A 27,350-nucleotide genomic window follows, 5' to 3' on the forward strand; every position below is an offset into this window, starting at 1 on the left:
TACCCATCCCTTGTTCCGGGCCTGTTCACAACCAGACGACAACTGGGGGATGCAGGACTCCATCCAATCTTCGACTGCTGTTATGTAATGCCAGGTCTGTGGTACAGAAGACATCTCTCATCCATGATATGATCTTGGATGAGGACGCAGACCTGGTATGTATTATGGAAACCTGGCTGGACGAGGCCTCAGCTCCCATACTTGAGGCCATGTGCCCAGCTGGGTTCCGATATGCACAGCAGCCGAGGATTGGTAGGCGGGGAGGGGGAGTGGCAGTGATCTATCGGGAGTCCTTGATTTTTGCCAGACCTCCCCTTCACGAGACCAAGTTTGTCGATTGCATGTACTGGAGGTTGAGCCCAAAGGGCAGTTTAGGGATTCTACTTGTGTACCGCCCACCCCGCTGCACAGCAGACTCCCTGGCCGAGGTGCTCGAGGTGGTCTCGGCTGTGCGGTTGTTCTCCCCCAATTTGTTGGTTTTGGGGGATTTCAACGTGCATGCTGAGACCACTCTCGTGGGAGCCCCTCGGGATTTAATTGAAACCATGACTTCTTGGGAACTGCACCTTAGTAATATAGGGCCCACCCATGTAGCCGGTCATGCTCTTGACCTTGTGCTTGTCTCGGGAGGGGGGGTAGTGCTCTGAAAATGGGGGCTGTTTCTTCTAACCCTGTGTCATGGTCAGATCACTATCTGGTAAATATAGGCCTCTCAATGCCGCTCACCCTCTGCAGGGGTCGAGGACCTATTAAGATGGTCCGCCCCAGACGCCTGATGGAATCTAAGGGATTCCTGAATGCGCTGGGAGATATGGAGCTGTCAGAAGGTCACTCGGTTGAAACCCTGGTGGTGGATTGGAATAGGGAGATTACCAGGGCGGTAGACCAAGTGGCTCCGAAACGCCCTCTCCCCCTGAATAGAACTCAGACAGCACCTTGGTACACACCTCGGTTGCGAGGTCTGAGACAGGAGGTGAGACGACTAGAGCGCCGGTGGCGGAAGTCTCGCGCTGAAGACGATCGGACACTGGTTAGAGTAGCAATAGCGGCCTACCATGTGGCAACAAAGGCAGCAAAGAGGGATTTCTTTGCAGCCTCTATTGCGTCGGCAGAATGTTGTCCCAGGAGGTTGTTCCAAGTGGTCTGAAGCCTGGTCGGTCCAGTTGCGCAGGAACCCATGGAACATTCTAAAGCCTCCTGTGACATATTTGCTAAGCACTTTGCCAATAAAATCGAGCGTCTGAAGTGCACGATTCCGCACGCCGTGGATAGAAGTAGTGGGCCAGAATCGGCCAGTTGCATTCCGGTCTGATGGGAGCGGTTTCAGCCTCTTCTCGCTGAGGAAGTGGACAAGGTGTTCTCTACTGTGAAGCCAACCACTTGTCTGCTCGATCCTTGGCCCTCGTGGCTCATTGTGAGCTGCAAGGAGAAACTGGGCGAAGGGATCAAGGCGGTGGTAAATGCATCCTTGGAAGAGGGTGCAATGCCATCAGCCCTCAAGGAGGCAGTGATAAGGCCCATCTTGAAAAAGCCCTCCTTGGATCCCCAAGAGTTGAAGAACTTTCGCTCAGTTTCTAATTTACAATTCTTAGGCAAGGTGATAGAGTGAGTGGTGGCTAAACAACTACAGACGCACTTGGATGAAGCGGATTATTTAGATCCATTCCAATCGGGCTTCAGGACTGGACATGGAACTGAAACAGCCTTGGTCGCCCTGGTAGATGATATGAGGGCGTTGGATAGGGGAGAATATACCTTCCTCGTCCTCCTGGATCTCTCAGCAGCTTTTGATACCGTCGACCACGGTATCTTGTTAAGCCGCCTAGAGGGATTAGGGATGGGGGGCACTGTTCTACGGTGGTTCCATTCCTATCTCTCAGGCAGGTACCAACGGGTAGCATTGGGGGATGAGGTTTCAGACCCTTGGCCTCTCACTTGTGGAGTGCCACAGGGTTCTATCCTCTCCCCCATGCTATTTAACATCCATGTTAAGCCGCTGGGAGCCATCATCAGGAGTTTTCGGCTGCAGTGTCAGCAATATGCGGATGACACTCAGCTCTATCTCTCATTTAAGTCCTCACCAGAGTTGGCTGTGGAGACCATGTCCAAGTGCCTGGAGTCCGTTAGTGGATGGATGGGCGAGAACAGGCTGAAGCTAAATCCTGATAAGACCGAGGTGTTACTCATGGGTGATAAGAGAAGGTTGGGAGACATCGACTTGGTGTTTAACGGGGTAAGATTGCCCCTGAAGGATCAGGTCCGCAGCCTCGGGGTCATTCTTGACTCCCAGCTGTCCATGGAAGCTCAAGTTTCGGCAGTGAGCCGGGCAGCTTGGTATCAACTACATCTGATACAGAGGCTGTGACCCTACCTTCCTGTACAGCTTCTCCCGCGAGTGATACATGCCCTGGTCTCCTCTCGCTTAGACTATTGTAATGCGCTCTACGTGGGGTTACCCTTGAAGATGGTCCAGAAACTCCAGCTGGTGCAGAATGCGGCGGCACGATTGATTACGCATAGCCGTCGCCGGGAACACATCACTCCGGTGTTGATAGATCTTCACTGGCTACCAGTGGTTTACCGGGCCCAATTCAAGGTGTTGGTATTGACCTTTAAAACCCTATACAGTTTCGGCCCGGTTTATCTAAAGGACCGCCTCCAGTATCACCAATTGAGCCGCCTTACAAGATCAGCCACGCAGGATCTCCTCTCGGTCCCACCGGCCAAAACAGCTCGGCTGGTGTGGACCAGAGAGAGGGCGTTCTCAGTAGTGGCTCCCACCCTCTGGAATTCCCTCCCCTACGATCTTCGACATGCCTCCTCCCAGATGAGTTTTCGACGAGCGTTAAAGACCTGGCTCTTCAGGCAGGCCTACAGGAACTTTGAGCTAGATTAGTTTGTAATGTTTTAACTGATGTTTTGATGTTAGTTTTAATTGATGAATATGGTTGTATTTATTGTATTGTGTAGTGTATTTATTGTATTGTATATTGTATTGCTGCTGTAAGTCGCCTAGAGTGTCCAAAAATTGGACAGATAGGCGACTAACAAATTAAAGTTTATTTTATTATTATTATTACAGTTCTTGTTGTCACACCTCAAAAAATATATTGTAGAGCTGGAAAGGCTTAGGAAAAGAGCAACCAAAATGATCAAGGGAATGGAGCAACTCCCCCACGAGGAAAGGTTACAACATTTGGGACTTTTAAGTTTAGAGAAAAGGCAAGTAATGGGTAGCTTTGATAGCACTCTATAAGATTATAATATGGTTTGCAGAAAGTAGATAGGTAAATGTTTTTCTCCCTCTCTCATAACACTAGAACTCAGGGCCATTCAATGAAGCTGAGCATTGGACGATTCAGGACAGACAAAAGAAAATACTTCTTCACACAGCACATAGTTAACCTATGGAATTTGCTTCCACAAGTAGTGATGGCTACCAACCTGGATGGTTTTAAAAGATTAGACAAATGTATGGAGGATAAAGCTATCAATGGCTAGCAGGTATGACATCTATGTTCCACCTACACTGTCAGAGGCAGTATGCCTCTGAAAGTCAATTTCTGGGAATCACAAGTAGAGCGAATACTACTGCACTCAAGTCCTTCTTTCAGCTTCCTGTGGGCATCTGGTTAGCCAATGTCAGAAAAGATGCTGGACTAGATGGGCCTCTGGCCTGATCCAGCAGGGCTCTTATGTTCTTATGAAATCTCCTTCCTGTGAGATTCACCTAAGTGGGAGAGCGAGGCTGTTTTCACAACTGTTGCCCAACTTGCCTCTGTCACACATGCACAGACCCACCAACCCCACTCTGGATTCCCATTTGGGATCATATTTCCACAGATAGACCTGCTATCAGACAAACCCTGTAAGAATGCAATATGTTACCCCCTGTAGGAATCCCCATGCAGCAACCATGGCATAAGCTTGCACACCAGCAAACAAGCATCCACAAGTGCAATAGTGTGAACAGAGCCCTCAGAATTGGGTTATCTGGATAGGGTTGATGCAGAATGCAATTCAGGACCAGCTATTTGTAATCCAAGTAGTAGCTCCCAGGAAGAGCAGTCTGGTAAATAGGTGTTTCTATTTCCCATGAACACACACGGCCTCAGTGATGCACATTTTTGCCCCAGAGAAGGGTAACATTCAGGCAATCCTTTGAGGGTTCCTCCATGTTTGAAAATGGTGGGCATAGTAAGAACACATACAAGCTAACATTTTAAAACACATCTAAATGACCATCCAGTTTGCCCAACACAACTGGGAAACCCTCTTCAGCAATGTGCAGGCTTGCTGCACTTACACACACTTGACCACACCTGAAACTAATTTAACAAAGACATCAAATTGAAAACAATTATTCTTTTATGTATATCCCCTAATTGTTATCTGTTATGTTCTTTTTCTTTTATAATTCAATCTTTTTTAAAATTCCAAATCTTATTTTGAAAAGTTCCCAACGACAGATTCAGAGTGACTTTTCTTATTGGCTTTTATCCTATCTATAGGCCTTTTAAACTTTCAAAGTGCTATGCAATCTTTGGATTTATGCTCACAACCACCACCCCATGAAATAAGACACCACTGCTCCCATTTTACAGAGGAACTGAGGATGAGAGCCAGTGACTACCCCAAAGTTACAAGCCCATGGCAGAACTGAGAATTCAGTTGAGGTGATCCAGACTCTCAAGTTCTACATTCTCATCTCTGGAGCAAACTAAACTGATCACACTGAGCCAGTGTTGTGTATAACTGCTAATAGCATTAGTGTAGGAATGGGAACCCAAGGTCAAATTCCCTCTCAGCTTTGAATCCCATTGAGCAAGTTACTGACTAAGCTACCTCAGAGGGTTGTTGTCAGTTCACAACACCACTCCAATTTCCTTAGAGGAAAGGCGGGATGCAAAATGTAATTCATAGATATGTACCTATGGGAGTGTCCAGATGTTTAGCAGAGGTGCTGGCCAAAACATTCATATGTATATCATACATCAGTTATGGTATCTCAGAGATGAAACTTGGATGCCAGCCCCCAAAAAAACTTTTTTTTGAAACTGAATTGAGTATCAAACACATTACAGTCAAAATAAAAAATTCCTAAACTTGCTATAAGAGCCTGGGTGTGGGTTAAGTCACATGGATTTTATGAACATATTGGCAAAGTTTGCTGCTATTTAATTTTGGAATGCTGAAATAGTTCAGTATCATAATTTCAATATTTAGTTACCATTAAAGCAGTAAAAAAGATTAAAGCTAAAAAGTAATAGTTCTCATTTCAACATTTAGGAAATACATCAAGCTTAAAAACCTTGCATACATTTTCATGTCAACTTTAGTAGAGACAAAACAGCATCAAGGTGCAAATTCATGAGGACTTGTGATGAAGTGGGGGATGCCAGTACATCAACCAAAAGAACTGGCCCAGAATAGGCTGATTCATGAAAGCAGAAATGAGAATTCAGGAGTATCCACAGCATGAGCCCTACTTGGTCACCTGCGCTATACAGCAGGGGTTGCTAACCTGTGGCTTTTCAAATATTGTGGACTACAACTACATGGCCAGCAGTCAGGAATGATAGGTGTTGTAGTCCATAACATATGGAGGGCACCATACTGGGTACCCTTGCATAGACAGGCATTCCAGTAAGTTGAATACTGGAATTGGCCTTGCCCATTTCCTAACACATCAGGTGGGCTATTTGTTTTTTTAAAAAGCTTTAAACACACACATTTATTGAATTACACATCTATCCTTAATCACCCCCTCACTATGTCTACCCCCAAATAAAAAACAAATAGTTGTAAAAGTTCTCCAGGGACCAGAGAGGGAGATGTTTCACAGGAAACTGCTTTATATCAGTTAGCCTATTGGCCCATTCTGTCTAGTATTGCCTACTCTGACCAGCAACGGTGTTCCACAGACTCTGGCAGAGCTTTTTTCACATCCCCTGCTACCTGATACTTTTACCTGGAGATGCCAGAGACTGAATCCGAGACCTTCTGCATGCAAAGCAGGTGCTTATGTTGGTGACACACAGGGGGTAGCCAATAAGCACCCTGCACAGGCTTGCCTCCCCAACCACAATTCAAACTGACCATGCTAGAAAACTCACAGAAAAGCAGGTTTTCAAAATCAACCTAAGACAGAAAAAGATGCATTCTATCAAATGTGGTGACTGGCCTCACTGCTCTAAACACATTGCATCTGTCTTCTCTCTCCCATTCCATACACACACCCGCCCAGCCCCTTACTCTTGAAAGTGAGGTACTTACTGGCTGGTGATGGCGTACTGTATCCGCTGACCGGCAGCTGGTGTTGCATCCCTGGCAGAGCTCCTGGAGGTGACAGGCCCCCAATCATGTGCGGAAAGAAGAAAGCATAGTGAGGGACTGGGTAGCTGTTGAGATGCCCACTCCCCGGTGTGGAGCAGGAGCTGCTATTGCTCGCCATAGCTGGCACTCTCCACAAGCCTGATCCTTCGCAAAGGGATTCACATAGGAGCTGAATATGGAGCAATTGCCATGGAACCCTGCTCCAGGACCACCAAAACTTGATTCAATGCAGCCTCCCCTTTCTGTGGGGCCAGCCAAGGGTGTGCGGTAGGCTCCGTCCACAAGTTGACTGCTCAGGCAGAAGGGAACCTCTAGGTTTCAAAAGTATCTCAAGCAGCTTTCTCTCAGATTAGACCCTTCAAAACAAGCATGTAGGTCCAGTCCAAACGTTGGTGCCAGAGCTGTAAATGTAGAAGGGCAAAAAGCTGTAAAGTCAGGCTGTACATGAGCATTTCACAACTGTGCAGAAAAGGTGGAACTTTAGCTAGGGTTTTTGTTGTTTGCATCAGCTAGGGCCTATTCCAAAGTGTATAAAGAGAATTATGTTGACTTGCTTTTCTATCTTGAATTGCATTTCCCTCTAGATCAGAATCTGAAGTCCTCCAGAAGTTTGTTGGACTACAAATCCTATCATCCCTGACCACTGGCGATGTCGGCTTGGGCTTATGCAAGTTGCAGTCCATCAGCATCTGGAGGACATCAGACCGAAAGGCCCATCTTGCCTAGCATCCTGTCCTTACAATCAGATACCTATGGAATGCCCACAGGACATAAAGACTGCAGCCCTCCTTGCTTTTGCTCCCCAGCAACTGGTATCTGGAGTCATTCTGCCTCTGATACCAGAGGTGGTATGCAACCATCATGACTAGTAGCTATTAGATACTATACTGGTTCAGATGTTTCTGGTGAACATAGTTAATCTATACACTTGAACACAACACAAATATATTTATTTTTTAATTTTTTTCCCTCTAGCAGTATCTGTGGAAAAGAGGCCACCCCCACCTTCAGACTCACTGGGAAAAAGAAGAACCCTTCCATTCTGCCATTTTTCAATTCCGTCCAATGGGTCAGGGTAGTGTTATTTGGGGTAGGGGGGGAAAAGAGCCACAAGACCACAGATCTGGCCTAGACCGAAAGGGAAATCCGATTTTTAGAGGATAGAGATCCTTGTACACCCTCTCACACATCACACAAAGACTACTCCTCCCCTGCACCCCACCCCAAAGCTCGGTATAATTCCTCCTTGGTCTTTTTCACAAGCCAGCCCCGCTACCACCACCACCACCACCGAATCTCACTCCTCCCCTCCCATGGGTAATTACCACGGGAGACCATTTATCGCTCTCCCTTGACAGGAGGTGACAGGTGGCCCAGCCCCTCCAGACAAATGATTTGGAGGTCGGGAGGTTTGGCTACCTGCTGCCCCTGCCTAACCATAAATCACCGAGAAGGGGGGAAAGAGAATGGAGTGCAGAGCACTAAGGGAAATGCTGATTAATGAAAACCAAAATAAAAGGCCTTCAACCTCCCCCTCCCCAAGGAAGCAGATGGAGGAAGCTGACTCCTATGGAAGACTTTGAAGGGGGGGGATCCTCAATGTCCTAGCCATATTCTGTCATTTCTCTAATAGATACACACACCTCATCAGGGCAGGTTCATGACATTCAGAAAATATAAAATGGCCTCCTTACACAAGAACTTGACCACACACAACACATTGGGAAAGGAGATTAAATGCCTTGCTTATTTGTGGCTGACATTTATTTCAATCAAACCCAGTCATGCCAATTGACATTCACAGCTCCCATTAATTTGCAATGGGCCTTCCAATAGTTCCACTGTTTCCAGTGGGCATTCTTGTCATTCATTTTTAGTGTATCCCACTGAAAAGTTCTTCTTCTCAAGAAACAAACAGGAGATCTTGCACAGTTCCCATTCACTTCAATGGTGCTTGTACAGGATAAATTTAAAGTGGATTGTGGGTCCCAGGTGTCAAGCCTTCCCACTTCCCATCTCTGCTGTTCAAAACTCACAGCCCAAACCGGCCACTTCATATCATCTCCATGGTTACAAGTGTAACCTCAACACACATTCACCTATGTGGTGAACAAGTGCAACTCCAACACAAATTCACCTGCAACATGTCACTGACACAACAACAGTGGTGGATTTTTACTGGACTGTCAACACATTACTCTGCTTTGTTAGTTGTTATGCAACCCTTCCCCAATGCTACTGCATTATTGCTGTCTGGTGGTACACTCTTGCACTACAGCGCAACAAAAGTGTGGGGGGGAGAAAACATTTGCGATATAAAAATACTACAGGATTTCAGCAGGAAGTTATAGGATACGCACTGATCAGAAATGAAACCCCCCAACCCCCCCAATGATAAACACATATCATCATGAATGCACAATAAAAAGGATGTTTGAAAGGGCCTCAGATGAACTCAATTTTAAACCCAAATTCCATTACACATCCTCTTCTCCTGCCCCAAGTCCACCTAGCACTATTGGCCCTAGATGTGCCTGGAACCCTGTCCTTCCTTCAATCTGGATTTAAAAATAGCCAAACAAAACAGGAGTAAACATGGAGATCCACCAGGGAGAATACTTCCCCCAACTCCCAGATGAACCATAATCCTCAGATTCCCAGCTTTCGTTTTTAAAAAGAAAATGTTTCTAGCATTTGCAGAACCTTAGATATAAAGGGAAATGTACAGGTGCTATTATTTTTTTTGTGTGAGAGAAACTAGCCTGCTTCCCTCTTTCAGTGTTTTACTCCCCTCAAAAAAACTATATTCCTATAGAGACTCCGGGAAGTAAGTGAGACCAAGGTTGTTGACTGCATGTACTGGAGGTTGGGCCCAAAGGGCAGTCAAGGGATTCTGCTCTTGTACCGTCCACTCTGCTGCATGACAGACTCCCTGGCCGAGGTACTGGAGGTGGTCTTGGATGTGCGTGCGCAGTCCCCAAACTTGTTAGTATTGGGAGACTTTAATGTACATTCGGAGGCCATCCTCACAGGGGCGCCTCGGAACTTCATGGAAACCATGGCTTCCTGGGAGCTGCACCTTATTCCAATGGGGCCACCCATGTAGCTGGTCATACACTCGACCTTGTGTTTGTCTTGAGAGAGGAGGGCAGTGATCTGAAAATTGGGGGTACATCCATCACCCCCTTGTCATGGTCAGATCACTACTTGGTGAGGGTGGACTTCTTGGTGCCACAAACCCTCCGTTTGCGTTTGGGGATTCTTTGGAGCATGCACACGGGCACTCGGTTGAGACCCTGGTGGAGGGGTGGAATGCTGCAAACACCGTGGCATTAGACCGGGTGGCTCCAAAACGCCCTCTCCCCCTGAATAGAGCTCAGATGGCACTGTGGTATACACCACAGCTGCAAACTCTGAGGCAGGAAGTGAGACGGCTAGAGCGCCGGTGGCGGAAATCTCACTCTGATGACGATCAGACACGGGTTAGAGCAGCTGTGGCAGCCTACTATGTGGCGATGAGAGCAGCAAACCTCTATTGCGTCCACAGAGTGCTGTTCCAAGTGGTCCAGAGCCTGGTCGGTCCAGTTGCCCCGGAACCGATGGAACATGCTAAGGCCTCCTGTGATGAGTTTGCAAAGCACTTTACGGAGAAAATTGATCATATTAGGAGTGCTATTCCGTGCGCTGTGGACACAGTGAGTGAGCCAGAGGCGGCCAGTGGTGCTCCGGTGGTGTGGGATCGGCTCCAGCTTCTTCCTTCTGATGAAGTGGACAAGGTGCTTTCAACCTTAAAGCCCACCACTTGCTTACTCGACCCTTGCCCATCGTGGCTCATTATGAGCTGCAAGGACAGACTGGGCGAGGGGATCAAGATGGTGGTAAATACGCCCCTGGAAGAGGGAGTAATGCCATCAGCTCTCAAGGAGGCAGGAATAAAACCAATTCTAAAGAAGCCCCCCTTGGATCCCCTGAACAACTTTCGCCCAGTCTCAAATCTGCCATTCCTGGGCAAGGCAGTTGAGCAGGTGGTGGCGAAGCAGTTGCAAGTGCATTTGGAGGAAGCAGATTATCTGGATCCATTTCAATCAGGCTTCAGGCCTGGAAATGGGACTGAAACGGCCTTGGTCGCCTTGGTGGATGATATGAACAGGGCGTTGGATAGGGGCGAATGCACCTTCCTTGTCCTCCTGGATCTCTCAGCGGCTTTTGATACCGTTGACCACGGTATCCTTCTGGACCGCCTGAAGAGGCTAGGCATAGGGGGCACGGTATTGCAGTGGTTCCGTTCCTCCCTCTCTGGTAGGTACCAGAGAGTGGCATTGGGGGATGAGGTTTCGGATCCTTGGTCTCTCACTTGTGGGGTGCCACAGGGCTCCATCCTCTCCCCAATGCTGTTCAACATCTATATAAAGCCGCTGGGGGCTAACGTCAGAAGATTTGGGCTGCAGTGTCACCAGTATGCTGATGACACACAGCTCTATCTCATTCAAATCTTCACCGAGGTTGGCTGTAGAAACCCTATCCAAGTGCCTGGAGTCAGTGCGTGGCTGGATGGGAAGGAATAAGCTGAAACTGAACCCTGACAAAACCGAGGTACTGTTTGTGGGAGACAAGGGAAGGTTGGGGGATGTTGACCTGGTGCTCAATGGGGTACAATTGCCCCTGAAAGACCAGGTCCGCAGCCTGGGGGTCATTCTTGACTCCCAGCTATCCATGGAGGCTCAGGTCTCGGCTGCAGCGGTGTCACTAGGGAGGTGCGGGGGGTGCAGACCGCACCAGGTGACACCGTCAGAGGGGGTGACACCCAGAGCTGCCCCTAGGCACCGGGAAGCAGCGGAGGGGTCCCCGGGGGGTGGCCCGCTTCACTCCAGCGCCAGCCCTCGGCAGACATCCTCAAGGGGTGGGCTCGGCCAGCTCCTGGGCATCACAGGCACCGCCTCACGGCCCACCGGCCAGCCAGACCTCCACCGCACTGTTCTCAGCCGCCACCGGCCGCTCCTCGCTCATCCCTCGCTTATGCAGCCAGCCTGCTGACATGCTGGGCCAGCAGCAGCCCATAGTGCCAGCCCTGCGGCAAGGCCGGCAGCCACGGCAGAGCCATCCCTCGATGGCCAGCCCCAACGCCTCGCCAGCAGAAGCCTCACCTGCTTGGGTGGGACCGCCGTTGTGGCAGCCTCACCTGTTCCAGGTGAGACCCGGTTCCTTCTGCTGCCATTGACGCACAGCTATTTAACCCTCCCAGCTCGGCTGCTCCGGCCTCACCATCGAAGTTTGCGCAGTTCACAGCTGCCATCCCGCCCTGCCGAGTGCTGTGGTCCAATTGTGGTGCAGCAGCAGCCGCCGCCGCCTGGGGAAGGGAGCACCCGCGATGAAACAGCGCAGGCCAGATGGACGGGGCACGCCGCCAACACGGTGCAGTACCGCAGCAAGGCCTTCATTGCACTTTCAGCCACAGGCATCCCATAATGTCTGTGGCGGCGCTGTGAGAACTCCAAGCAGGAGGGCCCGGGCGGGAGATCAGGTAAGAACCCTAAAACCAGAGCTTGGAAAAGTTACTTTTCCAAGCTCTGCCTAAAACGCAGCGGTGTGGCTAGCAGGCACCCCAGGAAGAGCAGCTGCTGGGCGCCAGAGCTCTTAAGACCGTAAGAAGAGCCCTGCTGGGTCATGCCAGTGGTCCATGGCCGGCCCTTTACCTGACACAGGCTGAAGGCTACAGGATCCTGCACCCAAGAAGAGCTTGGCTGCTGGACTTGGACAGGGATGCTCAGACATAAATAGAAGTAAAGGAAGAGTAGGGCTGTGTTCATGGTCCCGTTTCAGACCATAAGGAGAGCTTGGCTGCTGGATCAGGCCAGTGACCTCTTCTCAAAGTGGCCAGCCAGGTGCCCATTATGGGAAGCCCACAAGTGGAACCGGAGCGCAAAAGCAACCCTCTCCATTTGTGATGCCCAACAACTGCCGTTCCAGTGTCTATGGGAAGTCAAAAAGCAAGGCCTGGGAGCAACAGCAACTCTCCTCACTTGTGATCCCCAGTAATGGGCACGCTGCCTCCGACAGAGGAGGCAGAACATAGTTATCAGAGTTGGCTCTGGTCCCCTCTTGCCCCTTCCCTTATTTTTGTAAACTTCATCATCATCATCATCTTGGCTTACAGAACCCCTGGGTGCATCTCTGCAAAGCCCGCTGCTCCCAAGCCACCTGCCATCTTCACGTGCCCAGAGGCAAATTAAGTTTATTTTAGTTTATTTACTTGCCAATAGAATATGGTTGGGGTTGTACCGGGCTCAGAAAATCCTGTTGGTACCTCATAGCTCCGAGAAAACCTCCACAGCCAGGGTTTGTGTTTTCCCTGCTGAAAAAAGGCAAAAGGCAAACCAACCACACCAGTCCTGGGGAAACCATAGTTGCCCCCTTCCACACTCAGGAGGTTCCGACCGTTCTGTATGGTCTGGTATGGGAGGAGGTCCATGGGGGTGACACCATGAGTTACCGCATTGGGTGACACCAACCCTAGTGACGCTACTGCTTGGCTGTGAGCCGGGCGGCGCTGTATCAACTTCATCTGATACGGATGCTGCGCCCCTACCTTCCCAATCATCTGCTCCCATCTGTGGTACATGCCCTGGTCTCCTCTTGCCTAGACTACTGTAATGCGCTCTACGTGGGGTTACCCTTGAAAATGGTCCGGAAGCTGCAACTGGTACAGAATGCGGCGGCTCACCTGATTAAAGGCAGCCGCCGGCGAGATCACATCACTCCAGTGCTGAAGGAGTTGCACTGGTTACTGGTTGTTTTCTGGGCCCAATTCAAGGTGTTGGTTCTGACCTTTAAAACCCTGTACGGTTTTGGCCCAGTCTATCTGAAGGAGCGCCTCCAACATCATCAGGGATGCCGCTCAACAAAATCAGCCTCAAAAGGCCTTCTCTCTATCCCACCAGTTAAAACAGCTAGACTGGTGAGAACTAGGGAGAGGGCTTTTTCAATTGTGGCCCCCACTTTGTGGAATTCCCTCCCAAATGATCTCCGTCATGCCCCCTCTATGATGAGCTTCCGACGGGCCTTGAAGACCTGGCTCTTCAGGTAGGCTTTTGGGGTGGGTTAGGTTTTATTATTATTGTTGAGATTTTTAATGTTTTAATGTATTTGTATGTTTTTATTTTGTACGTCGCCCAGAGTGGCTGGACAGCGAGCCAGATGGGCGACTAATAAATTTAATAAATAGAGAGAGAGAGAGAGAGAGAGAGAGAGAGAGAGAGAGAGAGAGAGAGAGAGAGAGTCAGGTATATACCAAGTTGGGGCTCAGAATCTGTTTACAATACCTGGGGGCTTAACCCCAAGACATGCAGAGTAATAATGGAGTGCTTCTGAGTGTGCACAGAGTATCTTCCTCCTGCGTAACCTCTCATGCATCTGGAATTCAAGGAGTCAGAGTCTGTTTTGGAGAGTTGGAGGACATAGCTAAGTTCCAAGTAGGATGTGCCCCAGCACCAATTATTATGAAAAAATAAATAAACATTCTTCAGAACAGCTGGAAAAAAATCATACAATAGGTGGACCCAAAAAAATTCCAAGGGGTGTGTAGGATTGCACTTCCAGTAAAACGGGGATAGAGTTTGATCATGCGTTGGAAATTGCAAGAACTGTTTCCATAAGAGTAACTCTCCCCCTTTCCCAGGGCGTAAAAAGTTTACATTTTGGCCTGGGGCAGGAGGGCTGCTGCAAGACAGACTTTTCTTCTTCTTGGCCCAGGAGGATAGTTAGCTGGAGCGGATCTTTCACCTGGCACTAAAGAGCAGATTCCAGGCCAATCTGGAAGAAAGGAGACACCCCACCTGGGGCCAAGTAACTGCAAAGACACTTGGTTGGGGCACAATGCCATACGTGTCACCACTAGGAACAGGGATGAGGGACTTAAGGGAGCCAGATTCCGCTCTCCCCAATCATGAGCTGTCCTAAAAAACTTTTACCATCCCCCTCAAAATGCTGAGTGTGCACACACACACACACACACACCACTCCCAAATTATTGCTCCCAGGACATTCTGTTAGGTTAGAGTTGTTGATGTTGGCATGAGGCTTTCCAGAAACTGGAAATGCACAGCCACAATCTGCAGGTTAGTAGCCATTTGAAAAACTTTCCAAGTGGCAGCTCAAACGGTATGGACAACCAGCTTGTAGTCTCTGGCAATGTAGTGAGCCTGGCATTGCTACCATTCCTGCTTTCTTTGGCTTTCATGCGGTTGCAGATCAGAGGCAGGCAGCCGGTAGCCCTCCAGATGCTGTTGGACTGCAACTCCCATCAGCCCCACCCAGCACGGGATTATGAGAGTTGCAGTCCAACAACACTTGGAGGGTCACAGGGTCCCCAACATTGTTGCATGGTATGGCCATACTTCTGGCTGGCTGTGTGGTTACAGCTGCCATGCAGAATATTTGAACCCACACAAGTCCCCGTGTCATATGATTCCACCTATACATCCCACACTCCAGCCAACTACGAAATAATTATTTTTAAAAAGACATGAGCATGCTAGGATCCCTCTCCAAAGGCCTTTGCCAGCTTTGTAAATACTGCAAGGGAATTTATGGTGAGTTCCACAGGACAGGGGCCTGCTCCTTGTTACTATATTCTTCTTCTGTGCATTATCAGGTACTCTGAAGGCTCCTCAAGTGAGAATCAAAGGGTGCAAACAGGAGGAAAGCCAATGAGCCCAATCACTCTTTTGGTGCATATGGGGGTGCACATTGCCACTGGGAGTTAAATCTCTCCTGGCAACTAGTCAAGCCTGCCTAAAGGAAGCGCACATCACACAGATAATTTATCCTGAGCAAGCGATATATAGATGTTCTAAATAGATAAATAATCATACTCCACAATCCTTGAGCCACCAGACTTTCAAAACTTTTGCTAGGACCCTGGCAAAGATGTAAGTATCCAAAATACATGTCCCCCAATGCCAGGAGGCTTACATTATCATCAACACTTCTTTGTGAATGGCAGTTATTTTATATACATTTAAATTTCAATGAAATTATAATTGTCTGCATTTCATTTCTCCTATGGAACTTCCAGCATTTTATTCGAGTTCAGATAATTGGTCAATTGTCAGCTTTGGATGGGGTTGTACTCCCTCTGAAAGAGCAGGTTCATAGTCTGGAGGTGCTCCTGGATCCATTTTTGTCGCCAGAGGTCCAGGCGACCTCAGTGGCTAGGAGTGCCTTTTACCAGCTTCAGCTGGTAAGACAGCTGCAGCCATTTCTGGACCGGGATAGCTTAACCACTGTTGTCTATGCACTCAGGTTGGTCCGGAAGTTTCAACTAGTGCAAAATGTAGCAGCCTGACTGCTCACTGGAGCAAGGTAACGCCAACATGTTGCCCCGCTGCTGAAAGAACTGCACTGGCTGCCATTAGGAGGACAAGTTCAAGGTTCTGATTTTGGTATACAAAGCCCTATTCAGCTTGGGACCAGGATACCTGAAAGACCTTATGTACCCAGTCGATCACTGCGCTCTTCTGGTGAGGGTCTCCTGCAGATATCATCTTATCACGAGGTCCATTCTGCACAACACGGAAAGCAGAGCTTTAGTGTTGTGGCACCGACACTTTGGAATTCCCTTCCTTTAAATATTAGATAGGCACCATCTCTATTATCTTTTCAGCACCTACTGAAAATCTTCCTCTTTCAACAAGCCTTTCAGGTAGAAACCTTATCCCAGTCTGTGTCAGAATTGTTTTTCAATATGTTTTAAAAGATTTTTTAAAAGATTTTTTAAAGACGTGTTGTTTTAACATGTTTTTTAAAGATGTTTTGTTTTAATATGTTTTAAAGTCTTTTGTTTTTAAGATATTTTAGAATGCTTTCAGTGTTTTTGTTTGCTGCCCTGGGCTCCTGGGAGGAAGGGCAGGATATAAATTAAACAAACAAACAAACAATCGGGGGGGGCATTGAGGCAATTCCAACTTTGCTAGTTGTACCCACAATGGATTCTGGCATGCATACAATCACTGTCATCTACAGACTAGGGCAGGAATGCAGAGGAGAGCTAACAACATTTTCTAGGTTCCTCCAAATGGGAGGAAAAACCTGCTTCCTGACATCTGCCCACAATTCAGATGCCAGTCATTGGGCTCAATTTTTTAGGTGCTAGAAGCTACAGTGGGTGCCTTGAGTTTTTGCACTCCCAAGGATTGGAGTTTTTCATACTGGAATAATGTATCAAATGCAGTAACTCTCCACACACTGGCTTGGTGTTTTTTGTGTTTTTTGTTCCATCCTGATGTGCAGAACACTTACTTGTTCTCTCCTCCCTCCTTCCCCTAGGATAGGACTTGCAGAATGCAATGAAAGGGACAGAATAGACCCCCACAGGGAAGGAAGGAATCCAAGAGGCTGGGATCCATATGACATGGCATTCTACCACTCTGCTACAAAGGAGAGCTGAACTCCGTAGCTCAGATCTGTAAATAAATACTCACCTGGGATGAGCAAGAAATGTCTCTACACAAGCAGGCAGGGAAGCTTTTGAGAGCAGATTCTTTTCTTACCTGGCTACTCAAGCAACACAAGTGACTTGCACTGGTACGCAGGGCCAGACAAGCAAGCTTGTGGATATAATAATTAATAATAATAATAATTTTAATTTATAAGTCGCCTATCTGGCCAATGGCCACTCTAGGCGACGTACAACTCAATTAAAACACATCATAATAAATACAGTACAACAATAAAACAGTAAAACAGTGACAGTTCAGAGTAGCAGGCAATTAGTCAAAAAGATTAACCCTCCCCGGAAGTCCCGAAGGCCTGTCTGAAAAGCCAGGTCTTCAAGGCCTGGCGGAATACATTCAGGGAAGGGGCATGCCGAAGATCATATGGGAGGGAGTTCCAGAGAGTGGGGGCCGCCACTGAGACTGCAAGATTTGCAAGAGACTGCTGCCCCTATTTGAAGACTCACATCCTTCAGTTTCTAAGCATTTTACAGAAAACAACCCACAAGTTTCTCTACTGTACTCTCATAAGTAACAACTTGCCTTTCATCAAAAAAAGGGGAGGGAATCAGGGAACCAGACATTCGCCATGCTCCATTGCTGTAAATGCAGTTTCAAATGACTCATACCTATTCAACTTTGAAGCTTTTGGAAACTTCCCTTGTAGCAGGAAAGCTGGCTGCCATCCCACTATGGCTTTGGGGTGGTGGTGTCAAACGTAAGGTCTGGCAACTATCAGGTCCCTTAGGGACCCCTATTATCACCTGTGGGCATGCTCCACAAAACAGTACTGATAAATCTTTAGGGTTGGGAAGCTCAAGCCCTCAGTAGGGCAGAGTAGCTGGCTAACTTGCTACTCCATAGAGTGTGGCCAGAATCTTCTTCTCTCATACCCTGTGTCCAGGGGTGCTCACGCCCCAAGTTACAGCAGTCTTTGCAGATGGGAATGATTGCCCCTGTGGTTCTCAGGTCACAACAGTTGCACACTCTGTTGTCAAGCTCCAAATATATAAAAAACAGACAAGTTACCAGAAGTTTAGGGTGGTATTCAATGTTAGTCCTACTCAGAATAGACATGACTAATTTAGGTTCACTAATTGTGATGGATCTACTCTGAGTAGGACTTAATTGACAGAACAGAACAGGACAGAAACAATTCCTGCCTCCACCTCCTAATATTTTGCTATGTGATTGAGGTGAAATTGGAAAGACTGGCATTGAATTCAGATGGAATGAACATTTTTGTGAAAAAATTATGGATGCAGCCCTTAAGTTTCAGGGGACAATGAATCTGTTAACCATTGTTCTAGGGGTTCTCCACCCCCTTGGAGATGTAACCTGCTTTTATCCTCTAGGTAACAAATCCATAGATCACCATGTGAAAATTTGGTGCTTTTGAAGAAAAATTAAAGCATTATTTTTTAAAAAATTAAACACACACCCTAACTGGCAAGAGCTCGATTGCTGAATGCCTAGGCCCTTTCTGGTAAGTGTTTTGGTACCTTGGTAATGGATGAGAGACTAGAAATGGGAGCAGAGCTGCAACCAAGCATGAAGGATGCAATAATTCACTAGTGGGATTTGTGTATGCCCGAAGAGGAAGGAAGAAAAGAAGAAAACAAAATAGAAAAATAAAAGGAAATAAGTGTTTTTGTCCCCAGGTGTTGGGGGTAGCACAGTAAGAGGAATTAAAGTGTAGGCAAAATGGTTGGTATTTACTTCCCACTGTTACAAAGACAGATTTCACATTGCTCTAATCTCTGTTCTAAACTATTTAAAGGGTGACTTAAACCAGCAATTTTTAAACCTCCTTCCTCAAGGGGAGACTATTGTCTGCTGAGGAACCTGTGCATATCTCCCATAGAAGCCCTGTACATTGCAGAGGATTCTGGGACATAGGCACCAATAAGGTTTTTTGGGTCTAAGTGTAACCCTGTGTAAACTTAAAAGGGTGCGACTTGGAGAACAAACCTAATATGCTCTTGCCACTGCACATTGCCAAGAACATTATTATAATAAGAGCAAAAAACAAGTTATCCCAAGGATTAAATTTCTACTATACGAAGACTCAAAACAAGACACTTGAAATAATTAGGTAATTTCTGGGTGCATAAATACTGAACAACTCCTTCTCCATTCCAGAGATAGAGAACATCTCAGGAAGCTCCCTTTCATAAATTTGCCCAATTCCATCTTGTGAGGTTCTTTGCTCTCAGACATGGTTCTGGGGACGCTTCTCCAGAATGATATCCCTCTAGTGATTAAAAAGCCTTCTTCTACATCTTGTAACCACTGGGCCAAACTGTTACTGTCAGTTTACCAAACACAACATTTTGTTTGTTTAAGAGCCAGTGTGGTATAGTGGTTAGAGTATTGGACTAGGACCTGAGAGAGACCAAGGTTCAAATCCCCACTCAGCCATGAAGCTAGCTGGGTAACCTTGGGCCAGTCACAGTCTCTCAGCCTAACCTACCTCATAAGATTGTTGCGGGCATAAAATCGAGAGGGAAGAGAACCATGTACATAATCTTGAGCTCCTTGGTGGAAAGATGGGATATAAATGTAATAAATTAAAATAATAAATTATAAACTAACATTCTAATCTGCTACCTCCTCCTACATTCTATTTTAAGACTGTGATCAGTTGCAGAATAACATCAGACAAAAACAAAATTCTTCCCACCCCTGCCATTGTTCTGTTTACCATCTAATGCAGAGAACTCAAAACCTTTCATTCTATTCTGCAATATTTTGGTTGGCACAATAAAAGTATTGGCCCAATAAGGAATTAGGAGACACGGACCTTTTTATCTTGAGATCTGAAAAAAAAGGGGGAGGCATCCCTGAACCAGAGAGGATAGCAGCTCAGCAGAACTGAACCATGGAATGTGCAGAGCCTCCACCCGTAGGATCCCCACTCCCTCAACCCTGGCAGATCTCTGTGATTTGGACACCACTGCCTGCCTTGGCAATCACCTGTTCTCTCCAACCGGGACTTTTGCTGGCACCTTCTAGTCCTGGCCAAGATACAGTGATTCTTAACTTTCTTTGGGTCACTGACCCCTTTGAAAATCTGATGAAAACTACAGACCCCCATAAATAAATAAAAAAATATAATGAATTGTATTGCATTGGAAATTGGGGCTTTTTTGTGTGCGTCCTGTTCATTGATCCTCTGAAGCCCATCCATGGACCCCCTGGGTTAAGAAACCCTGTTGTAAGGGATAAGATTAGGTGACAGGCAACCTCAGGCAACACTTCTTTTTAGGCATGCCAGGTGGTGACAAAGCATAAGGCCCCTCCCCTATACTCAAATATGCAGTGAGATGGCAAGAGGACCACTGTTGTCCACGCACCAAGCTGGATTATTGTAATGTGCTCTATGTGGGGCTGCCTTTGAGGCTGGTCCGGAAGCCGCAGCTGGTGTAAAATGCAGCGGCGAGACTGCTCAGTGGGGCAGGGTATCACCAACATGTCACCCCACTGATGAAAGAATTGCACTAGCTGCACATTTGCTACCAGGCCAAGTTCAAGGTTCTAATTTTGGTGTACAGAGCCCTATACAGCTTGGGACCAGGATACCTGAAAGACTGTCTTACCCCTTATATACCCAGTCGATCACTGTGCTCTGCAGGTGAGGGCTTCCTGCAGCAGATACCATGTTATCAGGAGGTTCATTCTGCACAATATAGGAAATGGACCTTTAGTGTGGCAGCACCTACCCTGTGGAACTCCCTCCCTTTGAATATTAGGCAGGCGCCATCTCTGCTATCTTTTCAGCGCCTTTTGAAGACTTTCCTCTTTCAACAAGCCTTTTAGGTTGAGACCTATCCCAGTCTGTGTCTGTTAGAATTGCTTAATATGTTTTTTAATAATGTTTTTAACCCTTTTTTAAAGTTGTTTTTTTAAAAATGTTTTTAATGCTGTTTTGTTTTAATGTATTTTAAGATCTGTTTTTATGATGTTTTAAAGTGTTTTTAGCGCTTTGTGTGCTGCCCTGGGCTCCTGCTGGGAGGCAGGGCGGGATACAAATTAATTAATTAATTAAAGAGGACAGGTAGCTAGAGCCTATGTGTGGGATGAAAATACACCAGTAGAGCAAGAATAGTACAAGCCCAGACTGGGTATCGGGAATATTCCTGGTCTGTCTATAGCAAGAGTGGGGCATCTTTTTCAGCCCAAGGGCCACATTCCCTTCTTGGCAACTTCCCAAGGGCCACATGCCAGTGGTGGGCAGGACTAGAACCAAAAGTGCCCAGAAAAACAAATGTAAAATTTTATTTTTGTACAGTGAATTAGTTTCTACACACACACACACATCCCTCTGTCTTCCATCTACACAAGCAAAAGGCATTGCCAGAATTCAAGGACACATTCCATCCAGGCAAAAACACTTGGAGTATGAAGCACGGCAAGAGAGTAGTATGGCCTGGAGAGTGTTATATGGACTAGATAAGAAGGCCTGGCCCCATTTGGCCCCCAAACCTGAGGTTCCCCACACCTGGTCTATATTATTGAAGAAGGGGACACTGATGATGGAGATATGGCCCCCAATCACCTCACCCCAGAGAGCTATTAACTTGGGCACAGCTGGTCTGGCTACCTGGTACATATATTCAAACCTTATGTACTCATGCTTAGTGGCCTAGAGGCCACTTCCAAAGGGCAGGAAAGGAGACTACCTGTGACAGGATAGAAAAAGGAAAACGCATTGGCAGTTTCTGTGGGTGGTGGTGGTAGATTTTAAGAGGGATAATGGAGCCCAAATGGTGGCGGGTTTATGACATTAATCATTGTGCAGGGAACTAAAGGAAGAGAGATGGCAGCTCAGGTGAGAACTTCCTTCCAAGTGTGCACTTTTAAAGTTTTAGCAAGAGGGCTTGAAAAAGCTAAGAGGAAAATAAATATTTTTTTTTAAAAAAAGAAACTCTGGCCTGAAAATATTGGAAGCATTGGTAAAAATTATGGCAAATGCTGGACAATGCACTCAGGAAGTTTACATAGATGCTTCACTGCTGCTGTTTGGAGAAGAAGGGTTTATTTCCATTGGGGGGCTGTTAGTCAAGCACACCAGAGGAAGTTAAAGGTTCACTTCAGAATTACACAAGTGAAAACCCACACCGATGCTCACTGGTACATCAGAGTATTTCACGGCAAAGCAATGTATTCCAGCTTTGTGCCCTTGCAAGACAGTCTTTCTCTCACACACAATAAATTACACCACAAGCTCTGCAACATTTTACAGTGTGCCAAATTGCCCTGAAAATGGCTACCGGACAAACTGGCCGCCACCCTCACCCATCCTGGCACACCCCAGGCACAATGCCAACCAAGGACTTCCTGTCAGGCCTGCAACTAGAGCATGCCTACCCGCAACTTCCCTCTCGCAGATTTCGATTCCCAGTGTTGCCCAGTTTCACTTCTTCTCACAACCAAACAGAGATCAGTTCCAAGGATTACATCCACACCATCTCTGATTCAGACACCTCTCCCCCGCTCTTCATTTGTTAGGTGGGACTATGGGAGTGCTGAATTAACCAGCCCAGGGGTGGAAGCACAAACAAAAATATAAAATATATGATCAGCACCTTGGAACAACTGAAGTAATATGAAAGCACATCAGATCTGTATGAAGTTCATTTTACTCACTACTGAATAATCACGGCCAGGTCCCAATCCATCTGGAACTCAGAGGCAGATTGGGCAAGACACAGAACTGACAACAAGTACAAGCCCTGATGTCTTTCCTTTTAGGAACCACCATGGTCCCTCCTTCCAATGAAATAACATAAATGGGTTCAAAACAACAACAGAAGCCGTAAGAACAAAAATTCCGTTAAATTTTCACCCTCATACTCCACCCTCCGGTAAAGGGGAAAAATATACTACTTTCTCACCTTGAAAACCTAAGATTAATTTTCAAACATGCCTTGTGAATGTGCATCCAACTGTTGTGGTTAGGCACTCTGTACTCTCTCAGAAGCACTCTCATTACTTCCTCTGTCTTACACTGGAAAATGGGTTCTGATACCGACACCAGTGAGTCTGGGGACCCATGCAGCTTGGAGCTGGAAAGGCCATTTGGCAAGTGAGCATTAGCGGGTAAGTCAGGCATATAACAGGGCAATGATTATTATGAACTTGTTGCCATGGCAGTGCCATTCTCTTTCTCCCTCCTCACTTCCCCAGTGAGTGTGAACTGGGGACAAGGCAGGAAGTATGATGACAATCTTATGTGTGGTCACAGCTTTGTGGTTTTCCTTCATGCTCTTGGTGTTGGGCTCACACGCGACACTCACCAGTATATGGGCGGGAGCGAGAGAGAGAAAAGAGGGAGAGATACAGATCAAAGTACCCCAAGAATTAAATACACACATGGTTCACACAGTTCCCAAAATGTGTTTGATTGGATTAAGAGACACATGCTGACTCCAATGCCACCAGCAGTATGAGAGGAGAGGACACAAATGCCCAAACACAAGAGAGCTAGCAGCTCAGGAAAATGAGTTTACATTATTGCAAGCGTCCCACATTTCTGTGGCATTTTGAAGTGCAACCTTTGAGTCATAGTCATGCTCCTGAAAGGGGGGGGAGGGGGGAGAGAGAGACTAGGGCATGAATCATTCCGGATTCTCTCCCTACCACCACCACCAGATAAGGCCTTTGCACAGGGCTCTCACAACTGGCACGCAGCAGGGTGGGGATGAGGAGGGGAACCTGGCTTCCCATGGTATCTATCTCTAAAAGGCTGCGTAAGTTGGCATCACCCTAGAGGACAGAGACACACAGTGAGAAAAAAACTCACTTGGTTCAGTTTGCCCAGTGGGGAAGAGAGGTATATAAGCCTGCTCCACGCCAGTTACATTCAGCAGGCACACCAAGTAGCTCCTTTATTAACATTTTTAGATAGGCGTGAAGTAACCCAAGATGATTGTGTTGATTAAGGAAAGTGTGTGTATCTCTCTGTCTGTGTGCACATGGGTTTGTGGATATGCATATAAACTAATTTGTGCGGGGAAATGGAAGAAAGGATCAGGCCACCTGTACAGACTGAAAAAACACAAAAATAAAATACCGTATATTATTTGGAAAGTAGCTTTCTGTCTCCAATTATCACTGTCTGTACTTTATGCATTCACTTTCCTTACTGTTCACAAAACCCACCCCCCATTCCAAACCATGTGTAAACACACCTGTAACTCAAGATCACACATCATAAAACTGATGGTGGACTGCAAGCGGTGAAAGCTTATGCGATAATCAATGTATGGATCTTTAAGGTGTCACAAGATTCTTTTTCCCACCTTCCAAGCCACACCTTTGTATTCCCGGGACAGAATACTGAGACAAGTGGCTCCATCAACCTACTCAACCACCCCTCTTGCCACAGCATTGATAGGAAAGCAAACAGATCTTCCCCACCACTACCGCTGCCACCACAAAAAAAGGTCACACAGGTTTACCTTGAACAACTGTGGTACCTTTAAATCCATCACCTTCCTCTTCTTTGACATCCAATCATGCCAGAATGTGATGCAGATAATGCCGTGGATCAAAGGGGGGCATTTATTATTAATCCTGCTGCCTTAGAATGGCAATCCCACAAGGGAGGGCAAGATCCCTGTAGATTTTAAGCATTTACAAAACCAAAGATATTCGTATCTATTATTCAAGTTTTACAGGTGGGGAAACAGGCTGTCCAACCAGAACGCCTTGGGAAGTGCTGGATGTTAAACCTTAGCCTCCACACACAAGAATCCAGCCCAAGAAGTCGAAAGAAAGGAATGGGTAACTGCCTTGTTAGCTTTGCCTCCACATCTCAGCTCCTCGTGTCAACATTTAGACTGTAAGCTCCTCAGGGCATGGGTTGCTTATGGGACTCTGTAAAGTGCCATGTATGTCTATGATGCTATAAAAATAAATAGTACCCCAAAAGGAAAAAAAACAGGGTGCCTGCTATCTCTGTCTTCTCCCCACCCCACTGGTGCCTGTAAGAAGGATATCCCAGGAAAATAGAGCAACAGATGGGAGCAACAACTAGAAGCCCAAAATGCTGTGAGGATGTATGGACTGGTGAAAACGCAAGGCAGAAAATGACTGGAGGTGGGCAGGCAGCCCTGTTTATTCACCCTTAAATTCACATCACATTAAAATTATCTTACCTTCCCATACATATGATGAATAATTTGGCTTCTGGTTGTTTTTTCCTGTTGTTTCTATTTTAAAATATTGGGTTTTGTCTTTTTATATTGCTAATGTGTGTTTATATTGCTAATAATCATTACATTGTTAAATATTGTTAATTTAATCCATCATTAATTATTGTTAAGTAATTGCTTTATATTATAAGCTGCACTGGGAAAAGAGAGTGGAAAAGTGGGATATAAAAAATTTAACGCAAGTAACTAAGGTTTTTGCTGAGTACAATTGAAATTTTCAAAATATATATTTAAAAAGTCACAATATGAACGAATTTCAGGTTTTGCAGAGAGATAAATTTACAAAGGAGAAAATGCACCTGCCTTCATTGTTAAGGACTACTGTTTGCTAAATGGTTACAAGATTGTAAAAATGTTTTGGGGGAAAAATACTAAAAGTTAGGAGCTGTTATCCAGTCACTCTTATAGCTCAATCTTACACATTTAGTCAGAAGTCCCACTGAGTTCGGTAAATGTACGTAAGAAATTACAGCCTTGGTTGATTAACTGATTAGATCTACATAATTCTGCATATGAATAAAACAGTTTTGAAAGAAGCTAAAATGTAAATGTACTGCCTTCAAGTCCATTCCGACTTATGGGGACCCTATGAATAGGATTTTCATGAGGCTGAGAAGCAGTGACTGGCCCCAGGTCACCCAGGGAGCTTCATGGCTATGTGGGGATTCGAACCCTGGTCTCCCAGGTCGTAGTCCAACACCTTAACCACTACACCTCACTGGCTAGTTTTATAAAGAATGCCTACAAATCAGAACAGGTTCCATCTTAGAAGCCACTCCCCCCCCCATGTGTGAGAGAAAGGTTGCTTTCCCAAGATGGCGCCTGCCACCTGCAGTTTTTATATTAAAAACAAAACAAATCAAATCCGTTGCTCAAGTAGAAATTATATACATGTGCCCTTGTCTGCTTTGGTTAGGCCCACCTTTTTGGGGCCTGCTTAAAAAGACACTGCTTTTTTTTAAAAAAAAAAAACACCCTCCACCAACACAATCCCACCATACCATAGTTTTTACATTTCTAAGAAATTTAGGAGAGTAGGAGGAGGCTGGGTGCCCATATGCCACAAACGTGGAAGCAATCCTACCTCTCAACCCCCATGTCTTAATTTTCAGAATACAGTAGATTGTACAACTGCCTCTTCCTTCTCCACAGAGAGAGAGACAGACAGACAGACAGACAGACAGAGAGCCTGCACACATGCTGACACAGACAGGGACACACACACTTTTCCTCCTCCCAACAACAGGCCTTTCAACGCCAAAATGAAATTCCACCTGTTGAAGCAGCTCAGCCTGAGCAGCTAAAATTACCACCAAGTATGCGCCACTCCGGTTACCCCAGCAGAGGCCCAGACACGCCATCCTGCCCCAGCGACAGGTGGCGGGGCCCCACCCATCCTCCCACGCCATCAGAAAAAGACAGAGGGTATTTGGAGGGAAGGATTATAATAGTGCATATCTTTAAAAAACCAACTGAGCTGTGTGAAAAGACTGAGGAATTTGTGCTGGGGGAGAAAGACGCCTTCACTGGGGGATCTGTTCCATTTTACTTTCTCCCTTTCTTCTGCTGCACACCAGTCCAGGACACACTGTGTGGCTTCCACAAGGGACAAGTCTAGGATGAGAGGCTTAGTGCACATCTACACTATAAGCTTAAACCAGTTTCAAACTGGCTTAGGTATCCTGACTTTTTGTGAGGGACCCTGGAGATTGTAATACTGGAAGGATGCCTGTTAAGAGATTCTGTGAACCATCCCCTTTCCCTTTTACAGAGCAGCTGTTCCCAAGGGCTTCTAAGAAGGATGCCATGGAAGTTAAACCAGTTTATCTCTGTTGTGTAGGCATGCCCAAGACATGCTTTTATATGGCAATCAACACCGGACATTTGAGGTGCAGAAACAGACTGGGTTTGGGGCAGGGGAAAGGAGATATATGAACACAAAATATATACAGCCTTTGCTAACCAGGTGCCCTCCAGATATTATCAGACTACAAAGTTGTACTCCAACAACATCTGGAGGGTACCAGATTGAGAAAAGCTGATGTAATGTAACAGATAAAAAGGATGCGCAATTTCTGGATTGTCAGGGGCAGGTCTGTTATTCAGGAACTGTGGTCTCGGGGCCAGAACTTATTTGGCCACAAAAACTGACCCTCCCACAAATGTTTCACATTAAAAGCTGATTCCATCTAACAGTAAGGGTTCCCCAGTTATGGAGAATGTTGCGGCCTTCTTCAGGAATTCTTTCCATAAAAATAAACACACTAAGTGTGTGTCTGAAGACAGGGGTACTACCAAGATAAAA

The 27,350-nt window shown here is 46.4% G+C and overlaps 1 protein-coding gene across 3 annotated transcripts in view; it reads right to left on the reverse strand.

The window, feature by feature from the left end:
* Nucleotides 1-27,350, reverse strand: part of RARA (retinoic acid receptor alpha) — a 227,054-nt gene that overhangs the window by 133,871 nt on the left and 65,833 nt on the right. For 2 of the 3 annotated variants that reach the window (XM_061589344.1, XM_061589343.1), the window contains exon 2: nt 6,277-6,737. The exons of the other annotated variant lie outside the window; for it this stretch is intronic. In XM_061589344.1, coding sequence (XP_061445328.1) covers nt 6,277-6,454 — 178 coding nt within the window. In that variant the 5' untranslated portion in view covers nt 6,455-6,737. The remainder of the gene's footprint in view (nt 1-6,276; nt 6,738-27,350) is intronic. 3 annotated transcript variants of the gene reach the window in all.

Source organism: Rhineura floridana, chromosome 11 (genome assembly GCF_030035675.1).
Source record: "Rhineura floridana isolate rRhiFlo1 chromosome 11, rRhiFlo1.hap2, whole genome shotgun sequence".
Lineage (NCBI taxonomy): Eukaryota > Metazoa > Chordata > Lepidosauria > Squamata > Rhineuridae > Rhineura > Rhineura floridana.